The sequence below is a fragment of the Octodon degus genome, unplaced genomic scaffold (genome assembly GCF_000260255.1).
Source record: "Octodon degus isolate 3935 unplaced genomic scaffold, OctDeg1.0 scaffold00085, whole genome shotgun sequence".
In the NCBI taxonomy this organism is placed as follows: Eukaryota; Metazoa; Chordata; class Mammalia; order Rodentia; family Octodontidae; genus Octodon; species Octodon degus.
In genome coordinates, this window is record NW_004524661.1 from 5,868,721 (window position 1) to 5,886,867 (window position 18,147).

Consider the following 18,147-nt stretch of genomic DNA (forward strand, 5'->3'; position numbering starts at 1 on the left):
TTGCTGAACCATGGATTGAACCCAGGCCCTTGTGCTTGCCAGGGAAGCGCTTAGTCTACTGAGCCATCTCCCCAGCCTCAATATCAAGTATCTTCAAAAAACAGGCCAGGGACATAGCTCAGTAGAGTATCAATCCCTGGTTCCACAAAAACCAAATAAAAACAACAAAAACAACCCCCCCCCAAAAAAAACCCCTAGAAATTTCATTTAATCAAGTCATTCCCTTTCTAAGTCTCTTCCTGAAAGTTAAAGGCATCATGTTACAGTGAACATGTACACCCATGTTCATAGAAACACAATTCACAACAGCTAAGTGAATGGATAAAATGTGGTAGGCCTCTACTCTACCATAAAGGATAAGCTTGAGTTGTCGGAAGGAAAGTAAGACTACAAAGCAGGCTGGGGAGATGGCTCAGTGGAATAAGTGCTTCCCTGGCAAGTGCAAGGGTGTGAGTTCAATCCCCGGTTCTGGAAAAAAAAAAAGACTACAAAGCTACATAAACTAAATCAGACATATAAGCTTGAATGTTGTATGGCTATTGTTCTATGAAAAAACCCAAATACAAAGAGCAAAATAAGATACAAAATGAGGTGGTAGATGTAACGAATTATAAATAGAAAACCTGAACAGACCAAAACTGAATGATGTGATCAAAGCACTAATAAAAAAAAAAAAAAAATGCAGGACCAGGGAGTTTCACTGTTGAGCAATACCAAACATTTAAGGATCTATCTATCTATCTATCTATCTATCTATCTATCTCTCATATATATAATATACACACATGCATGTGCGCACATGCAAACACACACATATGTTTAACGTATTTGGTACAGGGTCTCGCTATGCAGCTCAAACTCATAGTGATCCTCCTGTTTTCAGCCTCCCCAGTCGCTTCGATTCCAGGTGTGTGCCACCATGCCTGGTTTCAGGGCTGGCTCAGCATGTCCAGGGTTCCAGGGATCAGAGTCAGGTCCTTGTGCTTGCCAGGCAGGCACATTAGACTGTCAAACTATCTCCCCAGTCAAGAGATCATGGTTAAGGATAGGAAGAACAAATATGAAAATGTCCACATAACCAAAGAAAAGCAATCTGCAGGTTCAGTGTGATACCTAACAAAGTATCAATGACGTCCTTCACAGAACTTAAAAATTGTTATGTATGGACCCCCCCCCCCCACAGGAACCAACAGAACAGAGCAGATGGCATAAAAAGAAACCCACAAATCTTACTGTGCAATAAACAATGAGAAACTTGAGCTAGTCACAGATGGATTGTTGGCTCCTTGTAATTTCCTGTTTTCTCAAGAAAGTATTAGTCAATATAATACATGGTACACACTATACCAATGTGGGCTAGGATTACCTTGTCTCTCTCTTTTTCCTTCAGTTTATCCATAGATCGTTTTAGTCCTTCCTCCAGAAGGTCTATGAGGCGCACTGTTTCACCTGAACGTGTTTTAAACTTCTTCCTAAGAGTATTTAAAAATTCCAGTCAAACAGATTCAGAGAGAAACTTTTTAAAAAAATTTATCTATTTGTTACAGGGGCTCACTACACAGGTTGGACTCATGGTGATCCTCTTGTTTTTATCCTCTCCAGTGCTGGGATTACAGGAGTGTGCGACTATGCCTGGGTGGCCACCTCAGCATGCCCTGGGGTGGGGCCAGCACTGCATGCAGTACCAGAGATTGAATCCCAGTCCCTACACTTGCTTAAGTAGGTGCTTAGTGTGCTGAGCTACCTTGCCAGCCCTAGAAACACTTTTCAACTTAATACATTCTCCAACAGAGAAATGAAAAAAAAAAAAAAAAAGGACATTTAACTGCTCACTCTTCTGGACTATAACATTCAATTTAGTAATTTTACTACACTTTCAGAGAAATTAATACATGTTTACTTCTATAACTGTTTGGGAAGTTAGCAAATTCTTTGCTGCAATATTTGCATTTCTCATAAATACAATTTATTAGTAATCAACCCTCAATGTACATTTCAAATAGCTGGGAAGTTTTATAACACAAGGCTACAAAAGCCCCATTTAGATCTACTGAAATCAGAATCTCCACAGATGGAGCAAAACTACAAGGTACTGATATGCACAGCAGAGAATATGGATTTTTAAATTTATTAAGTACAAATAGCATAAGTCTGTATATCAAGTATACTATTTCCTTTGAGGAGTAGGTTAAAAATCCTTCAAATGTAACAGCGCTACAGATGAAAGTCTTTTCTATCCAACATAAACCCTACCAAATTGTGATACTTTCTTTAGAAAGTTTCTTTTCAGCATTTGCCTTAGAAAGCACTGACTTCATCACAGGATGGGCTGGGCGTGCTGTCTGCAGCAGGGTGCCTGCCTCATATGGGTTCAAGCCCCCCACGAGGGCTTCGACCTCTACTGTGTATGTAAAGTGATACCCTGACACACTTAAACTCTCTTTTACCCTTATTAAGCCTTTTGTACAGTTTCTAGCCAAACCTGAGCTGTTTCCTGTAGCTTTTAGAAAAATGACCACCACTGCGCGATGGCAATATCTGGGCAATGTGACATAAAAGGTGCCACAATTTTAAGAGACACAAATGCTAATTAAAAGTGATCTTTAGGGCCAGCCCCACCCCCCGGGTGCACTGAGACAGTAACTGAGACTGGGTGTGGTGGTAAGCCCCTGTAATCCCAGTTCTTGGAGGCTGTAAACAGGTGGATTATTACTGTCCAATCTAGTAGTAAGATCCTGAACACCTTGTACACTCATTCCTAAAAAGAAAAGATCTTTAGGCACCAGTGAATTTAAGATTTTGAAATGTGAAAGTCCGTGCTTTTGAACTGATGAACAGTGAATAAAACATCTGATAATTATGCTGTTTCTCATAAACACTGAGCAGAATGTGGGGAAATGACTAGAAAATGTGTAAGTATGAACATAGGTCTTGAGGATATTTTTGGATGAACATAAAAATGTAAACAATCTTAAAACTCAATTGGAGCCTGCTGGCCCACAACTATCAAGACTAGCCTGAACTGCATAGTGAAACCCTGTCTCAAAGAGGCAAAAACAAAAACCACCTCAATTGGAACCTCAATAAATTTATACCTTTTGACAAAATAAAAAATGTGAAGGAAAAGACATTTATAAAATGCCAAAATGCCTGGACTATACTACCTTGTCTAAATCTGAGTATGTGCCACTGTGAGACTTTATAACTTAGATCTGTGGCAGCAGAAATCCCCTTTCACAACATGTAAGTCTACAACCTACTTTCCATTCAACTGAGTCCCGATGTCACTTGTGGCTACATCTGCTGGCAATGTAAGACAGGTATAAAAGTTTCAGTGAGGTTTATCATTACAGCAGACAGACTAAAAAACACACCAGACGTTCTCAGCTCTAATACAGTATCAAATAGAACAGAACAGAGCTTCTCCCAAAGAATGAGAAGCTCAGGCGCTACCACCTTTAGATTTTCTACTCACTTGTCTTCTCCCAGCACCACACCGAATCCAGCATGGGTCACTCGCGTTACTTTAGGATCATACCAACCCATCATTTGGGCAGCAGCAAACACTGTTTGGAAGTGCATAGCCTATAACAAAGACAGAAAGTTACTTTGCTATTTTTTAAAACAATTAAAAAAAAAGATTTAAGGTTTTTCTGCTTAGGGATAAGCATTTTATAACATTCTCATCACATATCTCATGTACCAAGTGTTACTATAAAGGCTTCTTTTATCATCAATATATAAAACAGTAAAAGTAGGACTGATATCACAACTTTCAAATGCTTCAAAGGCAACTAACTGGCTAAGAGCAAGTGTATGTGCAATAATCATAATCAAATCTTAAGTATCACAACTACCCTATTGATAAGAACAATTGCTAAGAGTCAGTGGAAAACAGCTGGAAACTTGGATCCCATCTGTGTTCTTTTCCCCAAAATAAATTCATGTGCTGAATCTTAACATCTGGGGGGAAATGTAGCATCCCAGAATCAAGTGCCACCTACTCCAGCCAATATAAGAACAGAGCCAATCTTCACACTTACTTGTCCACTATCTACAACATAGATAATCATATCTGCTTTTTCCTCAAATAGTCTTTGTTTAATAGCAGCCATATCAGATGTGTCATAGGTGTAACCACCATCTGATTTCACTATGGTCAGTGGTATGGAACAACCTGGGACAAACACAATCTTTCTGCCATCATCCACTTGCACAAATCCTGTTTAAAAAAAAAAAAAAGTCAATACCACTAAAAGAACCCTGAAGGAACATAGATATTTAGTTATTTTAGAACTACACTTTTTTTTTTCCATAATTTTATTGATAAACAAATAGCAATGAGACAGTTTCAAATCAAATCGCTAGGACAGTTTCAATAATTAACACACTGCATACATTCTTCGTAGTGGTTAATTGCTGTACAAGATGTGGACTTGAGATCCTATTTACAAACACCATTAGAACAAATCCCTCTATTCATTAAGAGAATGTAACTATATATCTATCCTACCCACTTTGAATACACAGATACAAAATGGACATTCATCTGTATCCCCTTTTTTTGTTAAGTTCCGTTATTTGAATATTATAGGTGTGTAAACTCAGCAAAATATTCTAAAAGAGTCCAATAGCCCATAATAGCATTGGGTCTTCTGTTTAACTGGCAATGTCAGAAACTGTTGATCTGAGTCCCCCACAGCTCAACATAACAGCATGGCTTTACTTCCTATATTTCATCTTCATACTTTTCTACTGGATGGTTAAGACCAAGGTAAAGCAGGACCTATGCAACAAGAGTTGTAGCTTTTGGGTCTGAGAAGGTCAGTGAAATCCCCTCAGGATTTATCCTGAGATCCTGTACCTCAGATTGTAGAAGCTTTTTCAGTGTCAGCCATGTGGATGAGTCACGGCCATTGCTTGGCCAATGTGCTCTCTGTGAAAGCCTGAGAGAATGTTTTCTCTCCATGTGACTCTCCTTAGGCACAATCTACATCATCGATCACTTTCCTCTTTGGCCCCATAATCTCCTTGATCAGAAAATGTGGGACACTACCGAGTTACATGATGTTACAGTACAAGTTCTCTTATGTCCTGAGTCTTAATTGACCCTAGAAGGTTAGGGCCAAAATGTTGGCTTTCCTTGCAGCCCTCTTTTTTCTCTAATTTTGGTCTGCAAACTTAGGTTAGAACTACACTTCTTGAACATTCTATCAATAGCTTACCAAATATTAGAGAGCTGAGCAAAGCACATTCCTTTCATAGCACAACTTATAGAAGCTTAGGAACATGGCTACTGTCAAGGACAGTAGAGCTGGGCATAGTGGTGTATACCTATAAATGCAGCTCTTGTGAAGCTAAGGCAGGAAGACAGCCTAGGCTATTTACTGAGTTCAAGGCTAACCTGAGCTTTGTGGCAAGCCCTGCCTCAAAAAACTCACCAAAAAACCGAACCAAAACAAAAATTACATCTGAGTGCAGTGGGTGCTGTCACAGGTCAGATATCCTAGCAGTGCTGTGCATTCCCACCTGGCGCCCCTCAGAATATCTCAACCCCACCTGCTCTATGGGCCCAGAACCTGAGTATTTGTGCTTTGTTTTCAAGGTGGAGTCATAACTTCTCGCTGGGAGAAGGCTATATAGACCTTTAATAATGTGCTCAAACAATGGGATTTAGCATTTGGAATGAGAAAAGGAAAAATACTAAAATTTTGGTTATCCTGCCATGATGAAAAGGTGAGTTTTTTGCTGTAAGAAGGGATTGGAAAGAACATGCCAGAAACAGCAGCTATCCCTGAGTGCTACTGTGTGTGAAATATTGTATTACACTATAAATTTAAGTTCATAATAATTCCATGCAGTAAAATCACTATGCTTATTTTATTTTTTAAAATGTATTTTAGTTGTTGCAGGGTCTCAGTATGCAGGTCAGATTCACAGTGATCTTCCTGCTTTCAACCTCCTCAGTGCTGGGATTAGAGGCGTGGGCCACTATGTCTGGACTCTGGCCAGCTTAGCCCGCTCTGGGGGTGGGGCTGATGCAGCATGTGTTGGGAAACAAAGCATAGTCTCCGGGCTTGCGTAAGCTTGCCTTTTTAAAGTAGGTGCTTTGGTCTGCTGAGCTATCTCATCAGCCCGATTGGTATGCTTTTTTACAATTTGCGAAAGAAACTAGGGCTGGATAAGGTCAGGGCAGCGTAATTATTTACATCACCTTGTGAAGTTAACAAAGTTTCTCTGGGTCAATACTCTTCTCATTTTTTTTTTTTTTTTTTGCAGAACCGGAGATTGAACTCAGCCCTTGTGCTTGCCAGGGAAGCGCTTATTCCACTGAGCCATGTCCCTAGCCCCTCTCGTCATTAAAAAACCAGCATGACTACTTAGGCAGAGCTCAGTGGCCAGGGATTGATCCCTGGTGCACTGTGTCAACCCTACTCCCAGGGCTCCCTGGGAAGGTGATTGTGACTGGGCATGGTGACACAGGCCTGTAATCCCAGTGCTTGGGAGGCTGAAATGAGGATCTTTATGAGTCAGATCTGTGTAGTGAGACACTGTACTGAATACATAAAATAAACAAACCAGCATGAGAACAACTAGGAGTGTAATCCAGATGTAAAGTATCTGCCTCAGGTTTACTCTGCAGCACAAAGGACAAATACCACATTATATTTTATCTTAAAAGCTGGGTGTGGTAGCACATGCACAATCCCAGTTACCCAGAGGCTGAGACAAGAGGATGGTCACTTTCAGCTGGCCTTTATGCAACTCTGTCTCAAATTATAAAATAAAAAGGGCTGAGGATGCAACTCAGTGTTAAAGACTACCTACCGAAGGGGGAAAAAATGTAAAGGTTCCTAGGCTCTATACTGATAATTACCATGAAGCACACTCAATAATCCAAGATTCCTTGCAGGTATGGCTGACTCTAGATGTACAGGAAATATACAATAACCTTGGAATAAAGACTAAAGATTGTGAAAAAACAAATTAAAAAACAGAAAAGCCAATTTGAGGGGGTAGTATTAGTTTAATGTGGGAAAATTTGTACAGTAAAGACTAAGGGCAACTGAAAAGTACAAAAGATATTAAGCCACATTCACAATAAATGCTAAAGTCAAACAACTCACTTACATAGCTAGATGCTTGGAAATGAACCGGCTATTGACAACGGAAACAAACACCTACACATACACAGAAGACTACAAGTACTCCCACTATCTGTCCTTTGTGAAATGTACCTCAGAATGATTTACACAACTGTGACAAAACTCTGCATATGTAAATCTCAAATCCCAAGTAACAAAATGAGAAGGAATGACTGCATGATTCTACTCTCCAGGTTGTGAAGAAATATTGGATCAACTCAGGAAACTACTGGCCACCAGGAAAAATCAGATGAAGAAATACATGGCTAGGTCAGATTGACAGAACTGAGTCCACTAATTAATCTTAGTGTCCCAATAAAGACAGCCGACAAGACACTGCTTGCATTTATGCAAAGTCAAAAAACACAATGAAGCAAAACACGGGGAAAAAAAGCACCCCAAAGCAAATATAAACCAGAACCTAATAATGTTGCATTAGAATATACAGACAGCAAAATGATGTTAACACCACATAAGAAATTTTATTGGACATATGGCCCAGTTTCTTCCACAAAAAGTAAAAACAGAGAACCTATGAACTTATAAAACCTAAGGTATTTTTAAGAAAGCTGGCATGGTAGTGCACACCTGAAATCCCAGCACGTGGGAGGCTGAGTGAGGACCTTTGCAAGTTTGAGACCAGCCTGGGCTACACAGTAAGGTCAAGGCCAGCCTGAACTGCAGAGATCCTGCCTCAAAAAGACATAACAAACAAAGATTCTTCTAAGTGGAAGGAAAGACCGGTTCTCCCACAAATACATACCAAAGTAGTGAGACAGGTGAAATTATGACATAGCAGTACTCATGGCAAGGTGTACAATATGACTGGCTAGTACTTTTTTTATTTTTATTTTTAGCTCCTCGAATGCCTTCAGGGCACTTTTGGCCGGCTGGAGTGTTGTGGGGATCGAACTACAGCAACCTGAGGCTGACAGCTTTGTGGAAGCAGCCACTTAAAGGACTGAGCTAGGGCCAGGCCCCCTGGCTAGTACTTTTAACTGTTGAAGTCAGGTGCTAAGTTCATAGACTTGATAGTTACTGTTAATTCTGCTTTTGTTTGAAAATTTTAATAATGAAATTTTTTAGTAAAGAAGTACAGTGCCTACCTCTATCTTCAAATTCTTTCACAACATCACACATCCTATCTTGATAGAAGGATTCTCCTCTCTCTATTAAGGAGATGTCCAATGCCTCATAGATTTTATTAAACTCTAGAGAAAAATAAAATCAATAAAAAATTAAGCAGGAAACGTGCATTAACATTAAAGAAACACTTTTAAGTTGAAACTTATGGAAAGAAACTGATTATAAAAGTATGATACAGTACATTAAACATGCTGCTATTCTGAAAAAAAAAAAAAAAAAACAGACATACTGTACAGCAAGAACTGGGAATGAGGACCTAGCAGTGGGAGAACACATGCACAGCAAGTGAAGGCCCTGGTTCAATCCCTAGCTTCCTCTATTCCCTGAAAAGGAACACAAGTATCAAATTAAAACAGGCAAATGAAGCCAAATGTGGTGACAAACACCACAGTGCTTTGCAAAGCTGAGGCAAGGGTTTGTTTGACCCAAGAAGCTTCACAGCAGCTTGAATAACAAAGGGAAACTTCATCTCAAAAAAGAACTAAAAAAGAGATTCAGAAAAAGAAGGTGGGCATAGTAGCACATGCCTGTAACCCCAGCCCTCTGGAGGCTGATCACAAATCTGAACCCAGCCTGGGTAACATAGCAACTTAGTAAGACCCTGTCTCAAAATATAAAATAAAAAGGGCTGGGGAGGTAGCTCAATGTAAAGTCCTTGGGTACTGAGACCCTGTCTCAAAACTTAAACAGGGATACAGTTTCCTTGAGCCCAATTCCTAGCACAATATCAGTATCTATTATCTATCTGCTTCTATACATATATCTTTAAAGATACAGATACCTACAATACCCAGTACTGTAAAGCAATTATCATGAACCGTCTCAAGGAAGGAAGGTACTGCCTATTCTTATCCACTTTACCCAAAGAAGCAGTTCCAATTATTTCAAATGTAGAAACTTTACAATGTCTTAAAACTACCAGTGTATTTGAAGAACTAAAAAACTGAGTTTGGCACTCAAACATTTTATTACACCACCTCCTTTGGGCCCTACACATTTTTGGAACACATGCATACCTATGTATATACTATACACAATATGCATGCTTTACTTTAATTTTGCTGACTTTGCACCTGTTAAGGTACAAGATAAACTATCTTCTTAGTTGTTTCAGAAAAATACTTAAGAAAAAAATCTATTTGCCTGCATTCAAAATTTTAGGGGCTGAGGATATAGCTCCATAGTAAAATGCATGCTTAGCATGTATAATGTCTTGGATTAAATCTCTAGCTCACAAAATGTTTAAAATGTTACTGAAAATCAACATTTAAACTATAAACAGTGGGGCCGGGGAGATGGCTCAGTAGAATAAGTGCTTGCCTGGCAAGCGCAAGGGCCTGAGCTAAATCCCTGGTTTCGGGGAAAAAAAAAAACAAAAAAAAAAACCCAAAAAACAAAAAAACAGAGACCTATAAACAGGATTTCCTAGGTGATCAAAGAAAGCCTAGAAACTCAACCTTGGCGGGAGACATCACAGATAAGCTTCCAAGCTTGTGTAATATCTGGGTCTTTACTCTGAAGCCGAACAACACACTGATAAGCTCGCTTTTTAAATTCCTCTTCAGTATCAAATCTCTTCTTAGATTCCTGTTTTTAAAAACATGAAAACCAGTCTTGTATTTCTAGATAAAGAATTTACTCATTTTAAAATATACCAAACAAAAGTGAAAACTTAAGAGCACTAGAACAAGTGCTTCGCCTCTACAGTCAAGAATATCATCACAGGGGCTGGGTACAGCTCAGTAGTAAAGTGCTTCCCTAGAATACACATGGCCCTTGGTTTGATCCCCAGAATCACCATGAATCCCAACCCACATTATTACAGATAAATTACCAAAGAATCCTATTATTTCCCTTGAAATTATTTTTTCAGAAAACACAAAACTGTAACCATGTTCTTTCTCTATTCACAAAAGTCTACATTATACTAATACTTCTGTGTTTAAAAGTATAGTTGATTAAGAATAGCTTTAAAAACAGCTAACAAGGGCCCTTAGGTGGCTGAAGCAAGTGGATCACTCAGATTGAGGTCAACCTGGAGTATAAAGTGATTTCAAAGCCAGATTGAACCAGGCCTAAATTTTCTGTGCCCCATTCTCCATTATGAATACAACTCTGCATGAACAGTTTTTAAAGTTGAAAAGTACTTTTCATTTCTGTATTTTGAAAGCCAGCGTAGGCTTACTGGAAAAGAAAAATCAGTATTGCATCTCACTTCTCCAACAAACAAGTGTTACCATTTCAGTAACTGCAGAAATGTCTTTCCAAATATACACAATTTTTTGAAGAAAAACTGGAAATCACTTTACTATAGTCTGTAAATTTCAGCAATGTATAGCAAACATTGGCTTGCATTAATAAATTGGTCTCACTTTTGGAGGTCAGAACTTTCAAATATCTAGCTTATATTTAAATTTTCATTAGAAAACAACAAAAGACAAAAATATAAAAAAAATTCTGGGGGCCAGGGAGATGGCTCAGTGGAAAAAGTGCTTCCCTGGCAAGTGCAAAGGCCTGAGTTCAATCCCCGGTTCCGCACAAAAAAAAAAAAAAAAAAAAAAAAATCTGCAGTTTTTCTTTTTTAAGTACTGGGGATTGAACTCAGAACCTCGCACTTGCCAGGCAGGTGCTTATGCCACTGAGCTATGTCCCCAGATCCTGAAGCACTCACTGATTTCTACTGTAGTAATTTTATTCCTGGGAAGCTACCAGAAGGAAGCAATTCAAAAAAGGAGAAAAATTTAGGTATATATTTACTGGATAATATAGCTCCAATCAAATGGAAAAGAAAATTCAGAGGGCCAGGGAGATGACTCAGTAGAATAAGCGCTTGCCTGGAAGCGCAAGGGCCTGAGTTCAATCCCTGGTTCTGCCAAAATCAATCAATCAATCAATCAATCAATCAATCAATCAATCAATCTGGGATTAATATAAACTTTGTAAGCCAACCAATAAAATGATGTGTAGTGATACCATAAATATGCAAACATTGATAAAATTTTAAGCACAAAACCTAAAACTCTATTTGATAAATGATTAAAAAGTACAAGGGCTGGGGAGATGGCTCAGTAGAATAAGTGCTTGCCTGGTAAGTGTAAAAGGTCTGAGTTCAATCCCTGGTTCCGAAAAAAAAAAAAAAAAAAATACAGGCTGCCAAAAATGTGCATACACTTAGGAGAAAAAGTTTCATTTTTTTTCACAAATAGTACCATGTTATCCCTGTATGGGGAACCCAGACAACATTCATTAATGGTTATATTTTCATTAATGAATGCCCCCATGGGTACAATTCAGTACCTTTTTTGTTGATACTGTAGCCTTTTTTTCAGTTTTTATTCTGAGACTGGGTTTTTCTAAATTGCACGGGCTGGGTTTGGAGACCCCAGTGTGCTGGGATTACCAGCGCACCACTAACCCAAAAGGAATCTAGTAGCATTCAAAAATAGACAAGCTGAAAGTTAAGGACAGCTGTGTCTGTGCACTCAACAACGCCATGGATCCAAGGGTGCCTGTTTTATTCACATAGCTTAATGGCACTGATCTAGGAATCAAAAAGAATGCAGTTTCAGTTAGGGAAACACAATGAAGCAGCTTTTTATCCATGTGATACAACTATGGAGAAGCCAGGAGAAAGTGTTATTTACGTATAGACATAAGAGTGCTTTTTCAGTTTACCAACTTTCATTTAACTCGATTTAGCTCCATAGCAACTTGAACTTCCCAAGGAAAATGAGTAATTAAGACGAGCGATGGATACAGGAACGGTAGAGGTTATCAAACCTTGTAAAAGGCCTGAAGATCCCCAATAGGTGGTGAAACGGCCAGATAATCTGGAAACTTATCTTGCAGGTGAGCAATGAGCATGCCAAACTGGGTCCCCCAATCTCCTACATGATTTATCCTAATACCAAGCAAAGAATATACATTGAAAATGATACACATGCCTAAGAAGTGCATTCCATCTGAAACTAACAACATAGAGTACATCACGCTCAATAACAATTGTTTACCTAGTTCCTTACTGGGCTACAAACCCCCAAGAGGACAAGCCCTCATCTGATACATTTGGCTTCCATAAATCTACTAACAGTGGCTGCATGTAGTAGGGATGTGAAATTTGTTGGAATAAATTCCTTATCAGTGAACTACAATCTATGCTGCAAGTCAGGACAATGACAGTTGAGTCTATGGTGACCAATCCCCTAATTTTATGAAAATTTAATTATTTTAGTATCATTTAGAGTAGTGGTTCCTAAATGTCAATGAAAAAATTTATTCCTCTCTGCTTTTACTCAATACCATACCATCAGATCACCTCAAGCTTATTACTATTTTAGTTTCTCTTATTTTTCTAGGTTCTTTACTGTAGCTAAGAGTAATCTTCAATTAGATCATAACAGTAAACAAAAAATTTCCAACTCCTACGATAACCTGCAAGGTCCAACATGATTTTTCTTGCCTAACCCCCAGCCCCACCCCAAAATAATGCCCTGGTATACAGAAGATACTTAAAAACATCTGTGGTATGAGCAAGGAGCTATGTTTATATAAAGTTGTTCCACATCATACACTAAAAACACAAATCATAAACCAGTTCAGAGGAGGCAAGCAGAATATATTTAAAAAGCTTAACACATTCTTGGTGGCTTGAACCACTGCCACAGGTGGTACAAATGCAACTGATCACTTTATCAGTCTTTTTACTAATAAACTTAATAAAAAGCCATCTCATGGGCCACTCCTGGACATAGCACCAGTGGCTTAAGCCACCTGTCAGCTGGCCTTCCACATTACAGCCAAGGTGTTAGCGAGGGCCTACACAGCAGACCCAAGCTTGTGAACAGTCTTCCCAAGTGAGATATTTCACTTTCACACAAGTCTCCAAAGTACAGAGCACACACCTGAGCACGTCATAGCCTGCGAATTCGAAGAGGCGGGATGTACTTTCCCCTATGATCATGGATCGGAGGTGGCCGACATGCATCTCTTTAGCTATGTTGGGAGAAGAAAAGTCAACTATAACCTGAGATAAACAATAAAAAGATATTTAAAAAGGACACAAACATTCTGTTTTGCTAACATAAGAAACTCAGCTTTAACTAGGCTACATTTTCTCATGGATCTACTTGTACATTCTTTTTTAGTCATTTTTATTTATTTATTTGTGTGTGTGGCCAGCTCAGCCCACCAAGGGGCGGGGCTGGCTGGCATGTGGCGCTGGGGAATTGAACCACGGTCCCTGTGCTTTGCAAAGCTTGTTTTAAGTAGGTGCTTTAGACCACTGAGTCATCTTACCAGCCCTACTAGTATATTCTTAACTGAAAAAAAAAATTCATTTATACAAATAACTTTCAGCAATAATTACAGAAGTATCAACTATTTCAAATGCCTTATGGAATGAAATGAAGAAAAAAAATCCCAAGAGCCATTAGAAATAGTTAACTATTACATTTATAATATTGAACATTAATGATTAAGTATAAAAATGAAAGTTACTGTTACCAAGTTTCAAAGTAGTTCTATGACATTAATGTATCAACAAAGTATCTTACATATACCTTTTTATTCTCCCCAATAGCAGGGAGTTGCACTCCATTCACCAGAAGATTGGTCAACTGTTCTGATACAAAATCCTTTCTTAAGTGGATATTAATGAAGCCTAAAGGACAGTAAGATGAAAGATATCAGACAGCCTGCCAGTCTGAAGACTGGTGACTCCCAAGAACTTTCACTTATGCTGGCTTCAGGGCTGATGCAGCAGTTCTCACAAGTCCTCAGGATCCCACCTCCAGCCTTCATTACAAGGTCTCCTTAGCTTCTGTTTCAAACCTTCACTACTCTCCTGAAAGCTTCCTCTGTAATTTGGGGCTGGTTCAGTTTTACCAAATGATCTGTCCAACTCTTACCAGGAGACGGGACCTACTACTGATGAATAACAACTGCATCTCAAGGAGGCAGGTCAGCTCATCTAGGATCAGGTACCTGAGTCAAGGTGAAAACTAGCCAAGTTACAACCCAAGGTGCTTTCACCATCTTGCTTTGTGCAAATGTTTTCACTAACACCTCTGTTTCTGTCTCTGGCAGTGGTGGTGACTGATTTCACCTCTATCAAGCACTCCACCAGCCCCAGGGTATGTGTCTTTTAGCATTTAGTTTTTACTACTGCATTTTTGCAGTATACTTCATTACACTGTGTGGAACTGATACATAACACATTTTAATTATTTATTTTTCCCTTCCATCTCCTGAAAATTTTTATTTCTGCCAGCAGATTGATTTTTATAAGTCCTTTTCAAGTTATTATAAATACAAATTTTTAAAAATTAAAAATACAAATTAAGTCAGACCAACAGGCCTAAATAAATAAATAAATAAAATAAAAAGCATGTAAGACACTTATACTAAATCAAGGTCACTTTTTAATATACTGTCCATGCTGGATTACAGTAACATTTTTTTTCTCTTTCTTCCCATTATCTGTCACTTATTTTGCACTTGATATATTAGGCTTCTCATATAAGAAAAACTATGTGATATTCAAGCTCATGTGTCTTATTTACTTCACTTAACATGATGTTTAGAACCATAGTTTTTTTGTTTTTTCCCCCTTGTGTCTGTGAGACAGGGTTTCACTATACAATTCAGGCTGGCCTCAAACTCAGCAATCCTCCTGCCTCAGCCTCCTGAGTGCTGGGATTACATGTGTGTGCCACCATGCCCAGCCCACAGGATATGCTTATTTATTTATTTATTTATTTTTGTGGTACCAGGGATTGAACTCCAGACTACTGAGTTATCTGAGCTATCTCTCCAGCCCCCACACAGGATATATTTTAATGCTGGTTTAGTATTTCTGTTTGTTCAATTCCAACAAGGACTCATTATTAGTACAAGTATTAAGAAGAGTAACGTATCATACCAGGACCAGCAATTTCAACTTTTTCAATACATTCATTGTTTGGCAGGTGTTTGGTAATGTTTTCAGCAATTTCTCTTGGGCTTACTTTCTGGTCTTTGGCTTTGAGCATCTGTAACACAAATAAAGCAATTCATTACATACCAGGTTTCAGCAAGCTTCTTGGAAATGCATACCTGACAAAATATAAGAGATTTTTCAAAACTTGTATCAAGCTCAGTATGATGGCTCATGTCTAAGCCCCAGCACTCAGGAGGCTGAGGCAGGAGGGTTTTGAGTTCAAGGCCAGGCTACAACAACTGCACTGTGAAACCCTGTCTCAAAAAGTCAAAAACAAAAAATCTAAAACATTCATCAAGGGGCTGGTGAGATGGTTCAGTGGTCTAAAGCACCTACTTAGAACAAGCTAAGCTAAGCAAAGCACAGGGACCTCAGTTCAATCCCCCAGCACCACATGCTGACCAGCCCCGCCCCTGGTGTGCTGAGCTGGCCACATACACACAAAATAAATAAACAAATGTTTAAAACAAAATTAAACATTCATCAAAGGGCAGGAGAAGAGCAGTCCACTCCGCTAGTGTATGAACAAATTAAAATAATTCTTGCAAGGAAAGCGCTTGCCTGGCAAGCAGAAGGATCTGAGTTCGATTCCCAGAACCCTTTTGGCCACTGTAATGGGTCATGGTGGCACACACCTGTAATCTCAGCGCTGGGGAGGCTGAGACAGGATCAGTAGAGTTTCGAACTGCATAGTGAGACCTTGTACCCTAAAAAACTTAGAATCTGTCTAACCTGGTGCCATTTACTTTTTTTTTACATTTTCAAGTCTCGAAAATATGCAATATTCAGACTTGGGTAACAGCACTTGTAAGTAAGATGATCTTAACTTTTTATTCACACACAAGCTGGGTGTGGCAGTGCACACCTATAATCCCAGCACTGGGAGGCTGTGGTGGGAGGACAGATGAGTTCAAGGCTAGCCTGAATTGCACATTGAGACCCTGTCTCAAAAAGACAGGGAGGGGGGTAATTCACGGACAAAGTGAATTTCAAACCAAGACTGATCAGAAGAGAAAAAGGTTTCTACACACTTCTTTTTTATGTGTGTGTAGCAGGCTCAGCCCACCCTGGGGGTGGGGCTGGCATGGCATATGGTACCTGGGATCAAACCACCGTCCCTGCACACTTGCCTAAACTTGTCTAAGCAGGCACTTGAGATCACTGACCTACGTAGCTGGCCCCAAAGCTTGCAACATACTTCTAAAGGAAAAAATTCAAGAAAAAGAAATAACAATCATAAGTATATATAAAATACACCATAGCAAACTATATAAAACACTAATGGATTTAAAAAAAAAAAATCAGGGCTGGTGAGATGGCTCAGTGGTCTAAAGCACCTACTTAGAACAAGCTAAGCCAAGCAAAGCACAGGGACTGCAGTTCAATCCCCCAGCACCACATGCCAGCCAGCCCCGCCCCCTGGTGGGCTGAGCTGGCCACACACACACAAAATAAATAAATAAATTTAAAAAAAAAAAACAGGCAAGCACTAATATAACTGTAATGGGGGACCTCAAAACACTACTATAACAAATAGATCAAACAGACAAAAAAAAAAGAAGTATCAGAGCTGAACCAAACTTCTGACCAAATGGACAGACTCAGCAGAACGCTAGTGTTCCATCCAAATAGCAGCAGTAGTACACGGACTACATGCTTACCTCAATGTAAAGGAACTGAAATTATCACATGCATATTATCAGATCATAGTACAGTGACACAGGAAACCAACGGGAAATAAACTGCAAAAGCTACATAAACACATGGAAACTAAATACCATTCTCCTGACCAACCAAAAAGTCACAGATGAAATTAGACAGTTCCTATAATTAAATGGATGTGACATACTGGAACTTAAGCCAATGTGACATACTGGAACTTAAGGGATGCCATGAAAGCAACTCTGAGGGAAATTCATAGTGGTGAATTCCCACAACAGAAAATAGAACGAGCTCAAATAACTTAATGTGGGACCTGAAACATCTAAAAAAAGAACAAGTGAACCTTAAAATGCATAGAATGGAGGAAATTATGTAGGATAGCAAGACAGCTCAGTGGCATAAGCACTTGCCCAGGAAGCAGAAAGTCCTGAGTTTGATCCCCGGTACTGCATGCATGCATAAATATGATTGATCAATCAGAGCAGATATTAATGCAACTGAGACTAATAAAACAATACAAAGAATCAATTAATCACAGAATTGGTTCTTTGAAAGATTAAACAAGCCAGGTATGGCAATGCACACTTGTAATCCCAGCACTTGGGAGGCTAAGGCAAGAGGATTGCAGAGAGTTCAAGGTCAGCCTAGACTACACAGTATGTTCCAGGCCAGCTTAAACTACATAGCAAGACAAAGAAAAACAAAATAAAATAAGTAAAATAGACAAAATTTAAGCCAACCATACCAAAAGAAGACAAGACCCAAATCTATGCAATTAGGAACGAAAAGGGCAAAAGCACAATAGATCCTGCAGAAATCCAGATCATCAATACCTATGTTGAGAAATTACTGTAATAAAGTAGAAAACTCAGAAGAAATGGACAGACTCCCATGAGTTACCAAACCTGAATCAAGAAGATAAAGTTTATAGAAAATTTAAGGCCGCTATTCCTCAAACTCTTTTATGAAACTGAAAGGGAAGCAGTATCCCCAAACTGATTCATGGAAGCAAGCATTAGCCTGATAGCAAAACCAGAAAAGGATCTAACAACAAAAGAGAATTACACACCACTCTCCTTAATGAATGTCTACAAAATCCTCAATAACATACTCACAAAAAATGCAGCAAATCATCAAGATCAAACAGTATGAGTAAGCAGTAATCCTAGGCATGAAAGGATAGTTCAACATAACAAAATCAATAAATGTAATATGCTA

The 18,147-nt window shown here is 38.9% G+C and overlaps 1 protein-coding gene across 2 annotated transcripts in view; it reads right to left on the reverse strand.

The window, feature by feature from the left end:
- Rars (arginyl-tRNA synthetase) overlaps positions 1 to 18,147 on the reverse strand; it is a 40,368-nt gene that overhangs the window by 9,613 nt on the left and 12,608 nt on the right. For both annotated transcript variants that reach the window (XM_004637043.3, XM_023721794.1), the window contains 9 exons: positions 15,211 to 15,319; positions 13,850 to 13,950; positions 13,193 to 13,314; positions 12,072 to 12,192; positions 9,749 to 9,878; positions 8,252 to 8,356; positions 4,044 to 4,222; positions 3,476 to 3,585; positions 1,367 to 1,472 (listed from right to left, as the gene is read on the reverse strand). In XM_004637043.3, the coding sequence (XP_004637100.1) occupies positions 1,367 to 1,472; positions 3,476 to 3,585; positions 4,044 to 4,222; positions 8,252 to 8,356; positions 9,749 to 9,878; positions 12,072 to 12,192; positions 13,193 to 13,314; positions 13,850 to 13,950; positions 15,211 to 15,319 (1,083 nt within the window). The remainder of the gene's footprint in view (positions 1 to 1,366; positions 1,473 to 3,475; positions 3,586 to 4,043; positions 4,223 to 8,251; positions 8,357 to 9,748; positions 9,879 to 12,071; positions 12,193 to 13,192; positions 13,315 to 13,849; positions 13,951 to 15,210; positions 15,320 to 18,147) is intronic.